This window comes from Neofelis nebulosa, chromosome 7, assembly GCF_028018385.1.
Source record: "Neofelis nebulosa isolate mNeoNeb1 chromosome 7, mNeoNeb1.pri, whole genome shotgun sequence".
NCBI classification, from domain to species: Eukaryota; Metazoa; Chordata; class Mammalia; order Carnivora; family Felidae; genus Neofelis; species Neofelis nebulosa.
In genome coordinates, this window is record NC_080788.1 from 148,317,660 (window position 1) to 148,336,012 (window position 18,353).

The 18,353-nt window shown below is 42.3% G+C and overlaps 1 protein-coding gene across 1 annotated transcript; it reads right to left on the minus strand.

Annotated features, from left to right (window-relative positions):
- Positions 1-14,413: 14,413 nt before the first annotated feature.
- LOC131517872 (disintegrin and metalloproteinase domain-containing protein 21-like) lies at positions 14,414-16,839 on the minus strand. The gene has a single exon (XM_058740539.1). It carries the CDS (start codon positions 16,837-16,839, stop codon positions 14,614-14,616), a length of 2,226 nt encoding a protein of 741 aa, XP_058596522.1. The 3' UTR covers positions 14,414-14,613.
- Positions 16,840-18,353: the final 1,514 nt, after the last annotated feature.

Below are 18,353 nucleotides of genomic sequence, written 5' to 3' on the forward strand. Positions count from 1 at the left end.
GCTAACAATTATAAATGTCTATGCGCCAAATACCAGAGCCCCCAGATATATAAAACAGTTACTCATAAACATAAGCAACCTTATTGATAAGAATGTGGTCATTGCAGGGGACTTTAACACCCCACTTACAGAAATGGATAGATCATCTAGACACACAGTCAATAAAGAAACAAGGGCCCTGAAAGATACATTGGATCAGATGGACTTGACAGATATATTTAGAACTCTGCATCCCAAAGCAACAGAATATACTTTCTTCTCGAGTGCACATGGAACATTCTCCAAGATAGATCATATACTGGGTCACAAAACAGCCCTTCATAAGTTTACAAGAATTGAAATTATACCATGCATACTTTCAGACCACAATGCTATGAAGCTTGAAATCAACCACAGGAAAAAGTCTGGAAAACCTCCAAAAGCATGGAGGTTAAAGAACACCCTACTAACGAATGAGTGGGTCAACCAGGCAATTAGAGAAGAAATTAAAAAATATATGGAAACAAACGAAAATGAAAATACAACACTCCAAACTCTTTGGGACGCAGCGAAGGCAGTCCTGAGAGGAAAATACATTGCAATCCAGGCCTATCTCAAGAAACAAGAAAAATCCCAAATACAAAATCTAACAGCACACCTAAAGGAAATAGAAGCAGAACAGCAAAGGCAGCCTAAACCCAGCAGAAGAAGAGAAATCATAAAGATCAGAGCAGAAATAAACAATATAGAATCTAAAAAAACTGTAGAGCAGATCAACGAAACCAAGAGTTGGTTTTTTGAAAAAATAAACAAAATTGACAAACCTCTAGCCAGGCTTCTCAAAAAGAAAAGGGAGATGACCCAAATAGATAAAATCATGAATGAAAATGGGATGATTACAACCAATCCCTCAGAGATACAAACAATTATCAGGGAATACTATGAAAAATTATATGCCAACAAATTGGACAACCTTGAAGAAATGGACAAATTCCTAAACACCCACACTCTTCCAAAACTCAATCAGGAGGAAGTAGAAAGCTTGAACAGACCCATAACCAGTGAAGAAATTGAATCGGTTATCAAAAATCTCCCAACAAATAAGAGTCCAGGACCAGATGGCTTCCCAGGGGAGTTCTACCAGACGTTTAAAGCAGAGATAATACCTATCCTTCTCAAGCTATTCCAAGAAATAGAAAGGGAAGGAAAACTTCCAGACTCATTCTCTGAAGCCAGTATTACTTTGATTCCTAAACCAGACAGAGACCCAGTAAAAAAAGAGAACTACAGGCCAATATCCCTGATGAATATGGATGCAAAAATTCTCAATAAGATACTAGCAAATCGAATTCAACAGCATATAAAAAGAATTATTCACCATGATCAAGTGGGATTCATTCCTGGGATGCAGGGCTGGTTCAACATTCGCAAATCGATCGTGATACATCACATTAACAAAAAAAAAAGAGAAGAACCATATGATCCTGTCAATCGATGCAGAAAAGGCCTTTGACAAAATCCAGCACCCTTTCTTAATAAAAACCCTTGAGAAAGTTGGGATAGAAGGAACATACTTAAAGATCATAAAAGCCATTTATGAAAAGCCCACAGCTAACATCATCCTCAATGGGGAAAAACTGAGAGCTTTTTCCCTGAGATCAGGAACACGACAGGGATGCCCACTCTCACCGCTGTTGTTTAATATAGTGCTGGAAGTTCTAGCATCAGCAATCAGACAACAAAAGGAAATCAAAGGCATCCAAATTGGCAAAGATGAAGTCAAGCTTTCGCTTTTTGCAGATGACATGATATTATACATGGAAAATCCGATAGACTCCACCAAAAGTCTGCTAGAACTGATACATGAATTCAGCTAAGTTGCAGGATACAAAATCAATGTACAGAAATCAGTTGCATTCTTATACACTAACAATGAAGCAACAGAAAGACAAATAAAGAAACTGATCCCATTCACAATTGCATGAAGAAGCATAAAATACCTAGGAATAAATCTAACCAAAGATGTAAAAGATCTGTATGCTGAAAACTATAGAAAGCTTATGCAGGTAATTGAAGAAGATATAAAGAAATGGAAAGACATTCCCTGCTCATGGATTGGAAGAATAAATATTGTCAAAATGTCAATACTACCCAAAGCTATCTACACATTCAATGCAATCCCAATCAAAATTGCACCAGCATTCTTCTCGAAACTAGAACAAGCAATCCTAAAATTCATATGGAACCACAAAAGGCCCCGAATAGCCAAAGTAATTTTGAAGAAGAAGACCAAAGCAGGAGGCATCACAATCCCAGACTTTAGCCTCTACTACAAAGCTGTCATCATCAAGACAGCATGGTATTGGCATAAAAACAGACACATAGACCAATGGAATCGAATAGAAACCCCAGAACTAGACCCACAAACGTATGGCCAACTCATTTTTGACAAAGCAGGAAAGAACATCCAATGGAAAAAAGACAGTCTCTTTAACAAATGGTGCTGGGAGAACTGGACAGCAACATGCAGAAGGTTGAAACTAGACCACTTTCTCACACCATTCACAAAAATAAACTCAAAATGGATAAAGGACCTGAATGTGAGACAGGAAACCATCAAAACCTTAGAGGAGAAAGCAGGAAAAGACCTCTCTGACCTCAGCCGTAGCAATCTCTTACTCGGCACATCCCCAAAGGCAAGGGAATTAAAAGCAAAAGTGAATTACTGGGACCTTATGAAGATAAAAAGCTTCTGCACAGCAAAGGAAACAACCAACAAAACTAAAAGGCAACCAACGGAATGGGAAAAGATATTTGCAAATGACACATCGGACAAAGGGCTAGTATCCAAAATCTATAAAGAGCTCATCAAACTCCACACCCGAAAAACAAATAACCCAGTGAAGAAATGGGCAGAAAACATGAATAGACACTTCTCTAAAGAAGACATCCGGATGGCCAACAGGCACATGAAAAGATGTTCAACGTCGCTCCTCATCAGGGAAATACAAATCAAAACCACACTCAGATACCACCTCACGCCAGTCAGAGTGGCCAAAATGAAGAAATCAGGAGACTATAGATGCTGGAGAGGATGTGGAGAGACGGGAACCCTCTTGCACTGTTGGTGGGAATGCAAATTGGTGCAGCCGCTCTGGAAAGCAGTGTGGAGGTTCCTCAGAAAATTAAAAATAGACCTACCCTATGACCCAGCAATAGCACTGCTAGGAATTTATCCAAGGGATACAGGAGTACTGATGCATAGGGGCACTTGTACCCCAATGTTTATAGCAGCACTCTCAACAATAGCCAAATTATGGAAAGAGCCTAAATGTCCATCAACTGATGAATGGATAAAGAAATTGTGGTTTATATACACAATGGAATACTACGTGGCAATGAGAAAAAATGAAATATGGCCTTTTGTAGCAACGTGGATGGAACTGGAGAGTGTGATGCTAAGTGAAATAAGCCATACAGAGAAAGACAGATACCATATGGTTTCACTCTTATGTGGATCCTGAGAAACGTAACAGAAACCCATGGGGGAGGGGAAGGGAAAAAAAAAAAAAAGAGGTTAGAGTGGGAGAGAGCCAAAGCATAAGAGACTGTTAAAAACTGAGAACAAACAGGGTTGATGGGGGGTGGGAGGGAGGGCAGGGTGGGTGATGGGTATTGAGGAGGGCACCTTTTGGGATGAGCACTGGGTGTTGTATGGAAACCAATTTGACAGTAAATTTCATATATTAAAAAATAAATAAATAAATAAATAAATAAATAAATAAATGAAAACAAAACAACTCTTGGGGCGCCTGGGTGGCGCAGTCGGTTGAGCGTCCGACTTCAGCCAGGTCACGTTCTCACGGTCCGTGAGTTCGAGCCCCGCGTCAGGCTCTGGGCTGATGGCTCAGAGCCTGGAGCCTGTTTCCGATTCTGTGTCTCCCTCTCTCTCTGTCCCTCCCCCGTTCATGCTCTGTCTCTCTCTGTCCCAAAAAATAAAAAATAAAACGTTGAAAAAAAAATTAAAAAAAAAAAAAAAACAACTCTTGGTTTCATTGATGTGCTCTTCAGTTTTTTAGAGTCTATATTGTGTATTTCCGCTCTGATCTTTATTATTTCTCTTCTTCTGCTGGGTTTAGGGTGTCTTTGCTGTTCTGCTTCTATTTCCTTTATGTGTGCTATTAGATTTTGTATTTGGGATTTTTTTCTTGTTTCTTGAGATAGGCTTGGATTACAATGTATTTTCCTCTCAGGACTGCCTTTGCTGCATCGCAAAGCATTTGGATTGTTGTATTTTCTTTTTTGTTAATGTTTATTTATTTTTGAGAGAGACAGAGACAGAATGTGAGTGGGTTAGGGGCAGAGAGAGAGGGAGGCACAGAATCTAAGGCAGGCTTCAGACTCTGAGCTGTCAGCACAGACCCGGACGTGGGGCTCGGACTCACAAGCTGGGAAATTGTCCCCTGAGCCGAAGTTGGAATCTCAACCGACTGAGCCACCTAGGCGCCCCTGGAGTGTTGTATTTTCATTTTCATTTGTTTCCATATATTTTTTAATTTCTTCTCTAATTGCCTGGGTGACCCATTCATTCTTTAGTAGGGTGTTCTTTAACCTCCATGCTTTTGGAAGTGTTCCATACTTTTTCCTGTGGTTGATTTCAAGTTTCATAGCATTTTGGTCTGAAACTGTGCATGGTATGATCTGAGTTCTTTTGTACTTATGAAGGGCTGTTTTATGACCCAGTATGTGATCCATCTTGGAGAAGGTTCCATGTACACTCGAGAAGAAAGTATATTCTGTTGCTTTGGGATGCAGAGTTCTAAATATATGTTAAGTCCATCTGATCCAATGTATCATTCAGGGCCCTTGTTTCTTTATTGATCCTGTGTCTAGATGATCTATCCATTGTTGTATGTGGGCTGTTAAAGTCCCCTGCAGTGATCACATTCTTATCAATAAGGTTGCTTATGTTTGTAAGTATTTTATATATTTGGGTGCTCCCATATTCGGTGCATAGACATTTATAATTGTTAGCTCTTCCTGATGGATAGACCCTGTGATTATTATATAATGCCCTTGTTCACCTCTTGTTACAGCCTTTAATTGAAAGTCTAGTTTGTCTGATATACGTATGGCTACTCCAGCTTGCTTTTGACTTCCTTTAGCATGATAGCTATCCATCCCCTCACTTTCAATCTGAAGGTGTCCTCAGGTCTAAAATGAGTCTCTTGTAGACAGCAAATAGAGGGGTCTTGTTTTTTTATCCATTCTGATACCCTATGTCTTTTGGTTGGAGCATTTAGTCCATTTACATTCAGTCTTATTATGGAAAGTTATGGGTTTAGAGTCATTGTGATATCTGTAGGTTTCATGCTTGTAGTGATGTCTCTGGTACTTTGTGGTCCTTGCAACATTTCACTTACAGAATCCCCCTTAGGATCTCTTGTAGGGCTGGTTTAGTGGTGATGAATTCCTTCCATTTTTGTTTGTTTGGGAAGACCTTTATCTTTCCTATTCTGAATGACGGACTTGCTGGATAAAGGATTCTTGGCTGCATTTTTCTGTTCATCACATTGAAGATTTCCTGCCATTCCTCTCTGGCCTGCCAAGTTTCAGTAGATAGGTCTGTCACTACTCTTATGGATCTCACTTTTTAAGTTAGAGCATGTTTAGCTCTAGCTGCTTTCAGAATTTTCTCTTTATCCTTGTATTTTGCCAGTCTCATTATGATATATTGTGCAGAAGATTGATTCAAGTTACATGTGAAGGGAGTTCTCTGTGCCTCTTGGATTTCAATGCCTTTTTCCTTCCCCAGATCAGGGAAGTTCTCAGCTATGATTTGTTTAAGTACACCTTCAGCCCCTTTCTCTCTCTCTTCCTCTTCTGGAATTCCTACGATACAGATATTGTTCCATTTGATTGCATCACTTAGTTCTCTAATTCTCCCCTCATACTCCTGGATTTTTGTCTCTCTCTTTTTCTCAGCTTCCTCTTTTTTCATAATTTTATCCTATAATTCACCTATTCTCTCCCCTGCCTCTTCAGTCCATGCTATGGCCACCTCCATTTTATTTTGCACCTCATTTATAGTATTTTTTAGCTCCTCATGACTATTTCTTAGTCCCTTGATCTCTGTAGTAATAGATTCTCTGCTTTCTTCTGTGCTTTTTTTCAAGCCCTGTGATTACTTTTATGACTATTATTCTAAATTCTTGTTGTGTTATATTGATGAAATCGTTTTTGATCAATTCGTTAGGTGTCGCTACTTCCTGGAGTTTCTTTTGAGGCTAGTTCTTCCGTTTCACCATTTTTGGTAGTCCCTGTGGTGGCTCCAAACTGCAGGGCACTTCCCCTGTGCTGTCTGGTGTCACTTGTGTTGGTGGGCGGGGCTGCAGTCAGACCCAATGTCTGCCGTCAGCCCACCGCTGGGGCCACAGTCACACTGGTGTGTACCTTATCTTACCCTCTCCCAGGGGCAAGATTCACTGTGGAGTGGTGTGGCCCCTGTCTGTGCTGCTTGCACACTTCCAGGCTTGGGGTGCTGCTTCGATAGGATCTGGCATATTAGCCAGGGTGGATCCACAAGGTGCACAGTCGTGGGAGGGGTAGTCTTAGCTCACTTTGCAGTCAGTGGTCCCCTGTGGTAGGGGCCCTGAAGCACCAGGATTGAGGCAGATCCGTCAGAGGGATGGATCCATAGAAGCACAGTGTTGGGCGTTTGCCTGAGGCAAGCAAGTTTGGTGACAGGAACTGGTTCCCTTTGGGATTTCAGTTGGGGGATGGGAGGGAGAGATGGCGCTGGCCACTGCCTTTGTTCCTGCCGAGCTGAGCTCTGTCTTCCGGGACTCATCAACTCTGCCTCCTGGTGTCCTCTTACTCTCCCCGCTCTCTGAGAGCAGAGCTGTTGACTTTTAGCATCCCAGATGTGAAGCCCCGCTGGCTGTCAGAACTCACAGAGTCCGGCCACTCCGCTTTTGGTAGCCAGACTTTGGGGGCTGTGCCTTGCCGGGCGGTCTCCCCCTCCACCGCCCTGGCTCCCTCCCTCCCATCTGTATAGCATGCACCGCCTCTCTGCCCTTTCTACCCTCTTCCGTAGGCTTCTTGTGTGTGCTTGGCTCTGGAGAGTCCATTCTGCTAGTCTTCTAGAAGTTTTCTGGGTTATTTAGGCAGATGTGGGTGGAATCTAAGTGATCAGCATGATAAGGTGTTCTCCTAAGCCTCCATCTTCCCCTCTCTACCCAAAGAGGAATATTTTTAATAGAAATTGAAAGTAAAAATGAAGTTTTGTCTCTTGCCCCGCAAACGCAGGCTATAGGACAGCCAGCGAGGCATCTGAACGCCCTTGCTGTGGTTCAGCTCCTTCTTGGGAAATACCAACTCAGAGGAGATGTAGTGCCATGAGGGACGACCTTGAAATCCTTGGACAGGAGCCAGCACTGCCCAGAGTGCAAACACTCTGAGGGGTGCCCTCAGGGTGACCTGGTCCTCTGCCAGCCTCATGCCCCTGCTCAGGGACATCTGCCAGTGAGAATGGATAAATGGAGGATCCTCAGAAAAGCCAGATCTAGACCATCTGACAGAACAGAGGGCTGTACCGGGTGGCCAGCACCCTACACCTCGGGGCCACCTGTGGGGTTAGGTAACAGTCACAGGGGGTGGCACTGGGTGACCCTGCACATCAGTTTAGCTGGGGCACACGTGGCAGAGGCAGGCGGGCCCTGTCCAAGCATGCTCACATGGACATAGCAGGGACTTGGACCCAGAGACATGGCTCTATTCAACACATTCCATCTTTCCTTTAGCTACTTGAATACCGATTATACAATTTTAACACCCTGAACTTCTCTACCACTTCCATGTCCTGTGGTACTGCTGGTTCACTTTCTATGGATGACTATTTTTCCTCATTATGGAGACCACTGCTTCCTACTTCCTTGGGATGTGGAGGTAGACATCAATTTTACCTGTGAACGTGTTGAAAAACATTGCTTTCTAATTTTACATGTCTTATTCTGGTTGGCTATTAGTTTGCAAGCCATTTGATCCTTTTGGTTGTTACTTTGAAGCTTCCTCTGAGTTTACTGAGGAAACATTTCCCAGTATTCTGTGTCATGATTGGTGAAGTACAAGGTTGTATTTTAGTATTTTCTTATTCCAGCTTGGGAGAACTGAAACTACTGCTGACCACGTGTGAGCCCCAGGATATTTTCCCTCTAATCCTTTATTGTGATTCTTTCTGGCTTCTGGAAGTCTCCTCCTATGCATGTGGGGTTCCCTCCTCAGCTGGAGACACAAAGGGGCTGTCTGCTAGTGCCCAAGTTGAGAGGAAGAGTGAATGTCCCCATTAGTTTTAAAATGCCTGCCTTCCTTTTACACAAAAACCAGATAGGGATACCATAACAAACCTAAGAGCTACATGGGCAAAAATCTCCTTGACCTTGGTCTTGGAAATGATGTTTTGGATATGACTCCAAATGCACAGTCAACGAAGACAAAAATCAGTGAGTGAGAACACATCAAACTAATAATCTTCTGCTTAGGAAAAGAAACATTCACCAAAGGAAAAGACATTTTACAGGGATGGAAAAAAATTGTAAAATGTGTGTTATGAGGTTCATATCCAAAATTTAAAAAAAGCTCATTTTGCTGAATATTATAACAAGCAACCTAATTTTAAAAAAATGGGGGAGTACAGGACTTGAAAGGGCATGTTTCCAAAGTCCATGTACAAACGTGCAGCAAGTGCATTAAAAGGTGCTCAACATCACTCATCACCAGAGACATGCAGATCAAAGCCACAATCCCATAACACTTCACACCTGTTATCATGGCTGTTACCATCAGACAAGAGATAGCAAATGCTTGTGAGCATGTGGAAATAAGCAAACCTGGTACACTGTCCCTAGGAATGTAAACTGGTGAGGTTACTACTGAAAACAGTATGGAGAGTTCTCAAAAAATTAAAAACAAAAGTATGATTGCACCCAGCGATCCCATTTCTGAGTGATATATACAGGGGATGAAGTCACTACATCAGAGATATGTGCACCCCATGTTCATTGCAGTATCATTCTCCATAGCTGAGACACTGAAAAGACCTAACTGCTCATCAAGGGATTAATAAATAAGATGTGAGATTAGATACATAGATGGATGGATACAGAGATAGATACATAGATAGATAGATGATAGATTTCATCCATATAAAAGTTAATCGTGCCATTTGTGACTACATGGATGAAGCTTGAAGACATTATGCTAAGTTAAATTAGACAGAGAAAGACACATTCTGTATGATCACACTTACATGTGGAGTCTAGAAACATCAAATTCACAGAAACAGAGTGTGCAATGGTGGGTTCCAGGGACTGAGGGGCAGGGAAAATGGCAGCGGGGGGCATTGCTCAGTGTGTCCAAACTTCCAGTTAGAAGATAGACAAAAAGCTTCCATGGGTCTAATGTATAGTAAGATGACAATAATTAATATACATATTGTATATTGAAATTGCTTTATGTTCTTACCATAATTTAGCAGAAGAATGTATTGACTAACTTCAACTTGGTAGACATTTCGCATTATATACATGTACCAAGGCATCACATTGTACACCTTAAAATTACATAATGTTATATGTCGATTATATCTCAATAAATCTGGGGCCAAAAAAAAGGTATTCCTAGAAGACATTCCTATACACATTTGGCTAGTAATAATTTAACTATGCGTGGACATGACTGCAAATCATACAATATGTGATATTAACCCTAAAGATGTTTATGCACAGAGAAGATTTCATACAAGTGTGCATGTGTGTGTGTTGGTGGGAATAATTTCATGTGATTCTGTACACTCATAGAAACAACAGCCATAACAATAGGTGTTAGGACACTGGTGCTAAGTAGAGATCGTGGCATTTTTGAAGAAAATTAAAGGCATTATGGCCAGGGGATAGATCATGAGCAATTTGGGATGTAAAACAAAACAAAACAAAACAAAACAAAACAAAACAAAACAAAACAAAACAAGAGCGGTGAACACTTTTCCTTATTGTGATTGGAACATAACATAAGATCTGTGTTTTCTTTCCACATCTCACAGCTTTTGTACTCCATTTCCCATATGAATGGCTTCCTTTGTGCTTAGTTGATATTTTGCAGTGACACATTTTCATTTGCTTCTTTGTTCCTTTTGTGCACATTCTTTAGATAGATCCTTTGGGTTTACCATGCCCTTACACGAAACACTCTAAAGCTGTAAGAGTCTATTGTCAACTGATAACTACTTAAATTCAATCCCATGGACAAGTACACTTTAATGGCTCCACACCACTCCCCACTCTACTGATGTCACAGGTCACATCTGTATGTATTGTGTAGCCATGAGTATTGATTTATAGTCACACTTGATGCTTTTGTCTTTTGAATCTCACAAAAGAATTGGAAGTGTAGTAGAGGGGTAATGTCAGCCTCATAGCAGCCTAAGATGTCCCTGTGTTGTCTCTGTCACACCCATCCAAAACTTGGCATCCATCCACAAACAAATGTGCATTTTTGGGCCCTGTGGGATCCAGCTCCATATGCCAATGGACCCCTGAATAGTCTTCCCTACACATGCATAGGTGAACATACCTGAGTGTGGCTATGGAGTCTACAGTGACCCCTGAACCTGCTCCACCTTTCTTGTCTGTGGTCTCTGAGGTTCTGGGAAACAGTCTTAGATGATCACACATGGACTGGAGTCTTTGTGGAAGTCCAACTTTCCAAAGAAAGTGAAAACTCTGACTTTAAATGATATCTTCATTCCCCCCATCCTTGTGCATTGTAGCATTATTTACAAGAACCAAAACACCCTATGTGTCCGCAGACAGAAGAATGGGTAAAAAGAAGTGTGGCCTGTAGGTACAGTGGAATTCTATGATTCGTCCGTAAGAAAGAATGAAAATTTGCCCTTTGCGACAACATGGGTGGATCCTGAAGGCATCAGGATAAGTGAAGTAAGTCAGACATGTGGGAAATCAAATAGATATGTCCTGGTGTAGGACATTACAGGGAACACATTGCAAAGCAGAACACTGCTTTCTGGCTTTGCTGAAAACAGAAGGCAATGCTTTGCTTGTGTGGTTAATATGTATCTAGGAGTCACTAACTTCCCTTACCTCGTTAACGTATATCTAGGGAGCACTCATCACCCTTATCTGGTTAATATATACCTAGGGGGCACTCGCTTTGCTTATCAATTTAATGTAAATCTAGGGTACACTCAGTTCCCTTATGTAGTTAACGTAAGTCTAGTGGGAACACTAAAGTTCACTTATTTAGTTAATATTTATCTAGTGCAACTAGTTAATATAAATCTAGGGGGTACTGCGCTGATTTAGTTGAAATAAATTTAGGGGAACTCACTGTGATTATCTAGTTAATGTAAATCTAGGGGGGACTTAGTTCCCTTATGTAGTTAATGTAAATCTAGGGATCATTCACTTATCCACTAAATTTTTATGTAGCAGGCACTCATTTAACTACCTAGTTAATGTGAATTTATGGGGCACTCGTTTCACTTATCTAGTTAATGTAAATCTAGGGGGCACTCATTTCCTTGTCTTGGTAATGAAAATCTATGGGACACATTAGGTAAGCACACTTTGCTTATCTAATGAATGTATATCTAGGGCGCATTCAATTTGCTTATCTAGTTAATGTCAGCATAGGGGGAACTCACTTTAATTATCCAGTTAATGTATGTTTAGGGGGCACTCACTTTGCTTATCTAGTAAATGCAAATCTCGGGGGCAAGCTACACTTCCCATATCTAGTTAATGTCAATCTAGGGGACACACTCACTTTGCTTATGTAGTGAATGTAAATCTAGGGGGCAAGCTACACTTCGCCGAGATAGTTAATGTAAATCTAGGGAAACCTCACTTTGCTTATCCAATATATATATATATATCTATGGGCACTCTCTTCCTTATCTAGTTAATATAATTCTAGGGGCACTCACCTCACTTACTTCCTTCATGTATATATAGGGGGCACTCACTTCCCTTATGGAGTTAATGTATATGTAGGTGGCACTCACTTCACTTTTGTATTTAATATAAATCTAGGGGGCAGGTTAAACTTTGCTTATCTAGTTATGTAAATCTAGTATAACTAGTAATCTAGTATAACTAGTAAATCTAGTATAACTTCACTTATCTAGTTATTCATCTAGGGGGCACTCACTTTGCTTCTCTTGTTAACATACATCTAGAGGGCAGTCACTTTGCCAGTCTAGTTAATGGGTATCTAAGGGGTACTCCACTTTGCTTATTTGGTTAATGTATATCTAGGGGGCACTCAGTTTATGGAGTTAATGTATATGTAGGGGGCAAGCTACACTTCACTTACCTAGGTAATATAAATCTAAGGGGCACTCACCTTGCTTATCCAGTTAATGTAAATTTAGGGGACACTCACTTAGCTTATCTAGTTAGGTTAATGTATATCTAGGGGGCACTCAGTTTATGGAGTTAATGTATATGTAGGGGGCAAGCTACACTTCACTTACCTAAGTAATATAAATCTAAGGGGCACTCACCTTGCTTATCCAGTTAATGTAAATTTAGGGGACACTCACTTAGCTTATCTAGTTAATGTAAATCTAGGGGGCATGCTACACTTTACTTATTTAGTCAATATAAATCTAATGGGCACCTGCTTAGCTTATCCGATCTGTGTATATCTGAGGGGGCACTCACTTTATCTAGTTAGTAAATCTAGGGGACACACTACAGTTCACTTATCTAGTTAATATTACTCTAGGGGGCACTCACTTTGCTTAGCTTATTATTGTAGGTTTAGGGGACCCTCACTTCTCTGATCTAGTTAATGTGTATCTAGGGGGACCTCTGTGCACACACAATGAACCTTTGTTTCTTTCCCCTGTTAATCCAGGTCCTGTGACCTTAGTTCTTGGTCCACAAGAACATTTGGTAGAGAATTTCTTCCTCCCCTTCACCTTTCTAGGCTCTAGGTTCAGCCACATTCTGCTTGTCAGCTCAGACCCAGCACTATACTTGAAGCCCACATCGCTGTGTGCTGGTGTGTAGACTCCCATCAATTAGTGGGTGTGGCCTGTGGGTGCTAGATCCTCCACAGGACCCATTCTTACTTTATCCTGAAGGTAAACTCACGTTTCCAGCACATGTATGGTGTTAACTGAATAGGTCTGCATCTGTAACACGTGTGTCCAAACAGACAGAAGGGCTGATGTTACTCCACAGTTCACTTAGCATCCTTCTGTAGTTTACTGAGGAGGTGGCCGGGGCACCTGTTTTGCCCTCCTTCCCAAACATTCCTGGACGCATTCTTGCTGGGAACATGCAGTGTGGCTGCACGGGAATTTCAGGAGGTGCTGGGAAAGTATGATTACCTGGTTGCCCTGGAACGTGGAGAATATGTGTACACATGGCAGTCTAATACTTTGTGTAACCATGTGTCTTTGAGACAAAGTGCATGCATGGGGACACATTGGTACAACTTACAAGACTATCTGTACCAACAAGGATTCTAGGTATGAACTGAAGTGAAAATCCTGTTATGTGCTTCATGTGTTTTACATCTATTGGTGAATTATGGGATACATTCTTATTCCAAAGTCATTTATGAAACAGTTACTGTTTAGTTCTGTAAATTTCCTAATGAATTACTATTAAAAAGTTGTATATTTTCAATTCAGAAGAAAATAAACAGACTTTAATATCACTATTATGATTTAAAATACATTCTAGGCACTGTAAAAATAGTAAAAAATGTTTAGAAAAAGGGTCCCTAACTTTCCACAGGCTCAACTCTGCAGGATTTCTAGAAGGTTCTTGGGAGAACCAAAGTGGAAATCCTAGGCAGACCCTCATCTAAGGATGAACTCACTGAAAAATAGAGAAAAGAAGGAGAAAAGGGGTTCATATTCATCGTGCTCCCTCGGAATTCCAGAGACATCCATAGGCACTTGTGCCTACCTTTCTGATTGATTTCACTGGGGGCTACTTTCAGCCTCATAGTCTCAGTCTCCCACATTCGGAAATTTGCTCTCCAGGGAGGCACAGCTTGCACTGGCTGGGATCGAATCCATGCCTTTTCCCTGACAGCCTACAGACACCCCAGTGTGGGACAGGCAGTATGGGTGGGTGGTAGCCCTCCATCACCCTGAACCCGTAATGGGACCAGGAAATGAGAGATTACCTGAAGAATGAGACAAAGCTCAGTGTGCAAGAGCACAGTTTTGGAGAAAATTCATGAATTTGTCCCTAAAGGGGCTTGTGGCAACTTCTCTTATTTCTGGAACCAGAAACCTCAGCCCAAGACACAGCTGCTGACTCAGGTCTTCTGCACAGAGTCTTAGGGACTGTTTGGGCTCTTACAGGCTTACAAAAATACATAGAGGCCACAAGCATGCAGTTTTCAAGTTTTATTTCAGAGTTCTGCTCAGTGACGCATCAGAGACCTGGTGTCAGGTCCATGATGTGCCTGTGGACCCCTGTGTCTCCCGCAGACCCCCGGAAACATGGATGTTAGCTGTGCCACCTCATTATTGTATTTTCACAGATGAGCCACGTGGTTTGTCTATAGTTGTTTAGGGGTCTGGAGGCTGAATTATGCATTGTCTTGATCAACAGTTTCTTCCGTAACCTTCTGTCTGTTGATAGTTCTGACATTTCCGGCAACACCAAAGAGGAATGCAGCAATTAAGACATAGATTCTAGCAAAGATCACTCTGCGATATACCACGGATTCACGACTTTGCCTGACTGACCGCATTCTTCTTGGAGGGGGTCCACTGTCTGTGCTCCCACCAGTGCCTCGTTCAGTGCACCGTGGAGGATCCCAGCCTACGTGGCAATGGCAGTTCCTGTTATTGTTGCATATCCCTCTGTGACTGCATTTCTCCGGGATACAGTCATAGTTCAGCTGAGCCACACTGCCATTGCAGTAGGTATCCTGACAGAACTTTCCAGGAGCACAGGGGGTACCAGTTCTCACATGACCAATATCGGTTGTTCCTGTGCTACGATGCGAATCCAGCCCAAAACACCAGAACCCTGAGATCTCAGACTGATGAAATCCAACATGCTCTTGCAGCTGAGGGAGATGCGTGACGTTACTACACTGCAGCCTTCCACACTGCATGTCTGTGGGGGAACAGGGTTTAGATTTGAAAACCCCTGGGTCTCTTCTGCAGTGTCCATATCGGCTGCCTTTTTGATTTATGGTATAGCAGACATTTTCACCCTTCACAGCATTTCTGCCAAAGATTTCTTGGCAGTGCATAGTGCGGTCAGTGCAGTTTCCATGATAGCAGTAGCCCTCTTCAGTGCACGGGGTTCCATCTTGCATATAGAAGTCATCAGGGCACTCCACGGACACCCCACGGCAGTATTCTGGAAGATCACATATATTTTGGATTGGTCTGCAGAGTGTCCCAGCATCGGAATAGGTGCAGTTTGTACAGCATCTGCCTGTATTACATTTGCTGCCAGGGGTTAGAATACAATCAGTCGTACAGCAGGGATTGTTGTAGCACTGCTTGAAGGAGCCACAGTCACACTGCTCACCTGGCTCCACTACATAGTTTCCACAACGATCGTGAGTCAGGCTTTTATTGAAATAGGAAAGTCCTGAGTCAAATATGCACTCACAAAAATTATTCACCACTACATGCTGCATATGAATGAAGGAACAGTTACTGAAAGAATCTGTCATAATAGGGTATTGATTCATAATGCAGGTAGACCTCCTCTGGCATGCACAAAACTGATTGTCATAAAAAATACCAATAGATAATGCAATTTTTTGGGCTACTAACACAGACAACAATAAAAAATGTCTGCCTAGAGAAGCAAGCGAGATGATGGATTTTGATCCGCATACCGCATATGTGGCTGGCTGAAACTGAAGTTCATGTGGTGCATCTTTGTTCATAAGTAAAGCTGTATGTGGTTTAAAAGCAACAAACAAGTGTCTCTGAAAGTAGATATGAATCGGACTCCCTGGCACCTGAAAATTGTTCAAGACAACTGGATCTTCCAGATTATAAATGACCATGGAGGAAATATAGTGCCTTACATCAATCCCTTGAAGCATTGAGTCAGTCAAACTAACAAGCCTTATGAGGAATCGGGCACATTTTGACACGTTGTTGAACACACCATACATTGTTTTGGAACCGAGAACAAGTCCTTTCAAAATCCCATGATGGGATGAATACAACTTACTAGAGATCCTGGGGGCTGCACTGATATTTGCTTGAGAGAACAGGGGGTTACTAACCTCCTTATATCCCAGGTTATAAGTAGGTCCCGTTGCATTGGTGTCTGCCACTATCTGAGAAACAACGTGTTCAAACTGTTGGGAATCGCTGAGGGGTCTGATTTCATAGGCAAGGTCATCCAACTTCATGATACCTTCAAGGCCCCCATAGCACGTGTCCATGGTGACCATGGAAAGAGGAATCTCCTCCAGGTAGCCGAGGTAGTAACAGTCTGGAGGGATGAAGGGGTAGTCCATCTGCAAGGCTCCCTGATCATCCTGAGTCATCATCAGCAAATGTCTGGACCAAAAGAGTTTCTTGTGCCTCATGTGGATAACATGGCTCTTGCCCCCAAAATGCAGGCTATAGGACAGCCAGCCAGGCATCTGAACGCCCTTGCCGTGGTGCAACTCCTTCTTGGGAATTACCACCTCAGAAGAGATGTAGCGCCATGAGGGACGACCTTGAGAACCTTGGACAGGAGCCAGCAATGCCCAGAGTGCAAACAGCAAGAGGGGTGCCCTCAGGGTGCCCTGGCCCTCTGCCAGCCTCATGTCCCTGCTCAGGGACATCTGCCAGTGAGAATGGATAAATGGAGGATCCTCAGCAAAGCCAGGTCTAGACCATCAGACAGAACAGAGGGCTGTACCAGGTGGCCAGCACCCTACATCTGGGGGCCACCTGTGGGGTTAGGTAACAGTCACAGGGTGTGGCATTGGGTGACCCTGCTCATCAGTTCACCTGGGGTGGATGTGGGAGAGTCAGGTGGGCCATGGTCAACAGTGCTCACATGGACATGGGTAGGGACTTGGACCCAGAAACACGGCTCTATTCAACACATTCCATCTTTTCTCCTTCTACTTGGATACGGGATATGCAATTATAACACACTGAACTTCTCTACCAATTCCATGTCCTGTGGTACTGCTGGTTCACTTTCTCTGGATGACTGCTTTTCCTCATTATGGAGACCAATGCTTCCTACTTCCATGGGATATGGGGGTAGACTGTCAATTTTACCTTTGTACGTATTGAAAAAGATCGCTTTATAATTTTACATGTCTTATTCTGGTTGGCTATTAGTTTGCAAGCCATTTGATCCTTTTGGTTGTTGCTTTGAAGCTTCCTCTGAGTTTACTGAGGAAACATTTCCCAGTATTCTGTGTCATGATTGGTGAAGTACAAGGTTGTATTTTAGTTTTTTCGTATGCCGTCTGGTGAGAACAGAAGGTACTGCTGCACATGTGTGAGCCCCAGGGGATTTCCCCTCTAATCCCTTATTGTGGTTCTTTCCTGGCCTCTGGCAGTCTTCTCCCATGCCTGTGAGTTTCTCTCCTCAGGTGGAGATAGATGCAGGGTAGTTGAGGTTACGTTGGCAGCTTGCACCATGGAGGCTGCACATGATCGAAAATGGTATCCACCATGGAACTCCCTTGTTTAAGTACCGTCTAGTCCTTTGAAATCCCCTGGGTTGGGCAGAAACCCTCAGAGTTGGCTTTTGGAGAAGAGTCTGCCTTTTCTCCGGATGGCTGGCCTCCTAAATAAAGCTCAATCTTTTCCCACCAAAACTAAAACTTTGAACATTGACCTTTCCAGAAATACTCAGCTGAATTTGGGATTTGATAACAATAAAATGGAGAGTGGAATGGCAGTTGTCTGGGGCTGGCAGGGTGGGGCAATGAGGAGTAGATCTCAAGGGCTATGATTTTCTGTTATGCAAGATGATTAGGTTCTAGAGGGGTCTCCACAACATTACCCCTGTCATTAACAGTACTTTACTGTATGGTTCAAATTTTGTGAAGAGTGTTGGTCTCATGTTCAGTGAGATCCTAACACAAAACAAAAGTGGAAGACACGAATTTTGCTTCTCACATGACAGTATGCTGAACTGCATGGACACACTCTCTACTGATAATGTGAAAATAATTTAAAATCATTTACATAGTTTGAATACTAACCCTGAGGATATGTCATTTACAAATATCTTCTTCCATTCCATAGGTTGCCTTTTAGTTTTGTTGATTTTTTCCCTCACTGTGCAGAATCGTGCTATTTTGAGGTATTGCCAATAGTTCATATATGTATG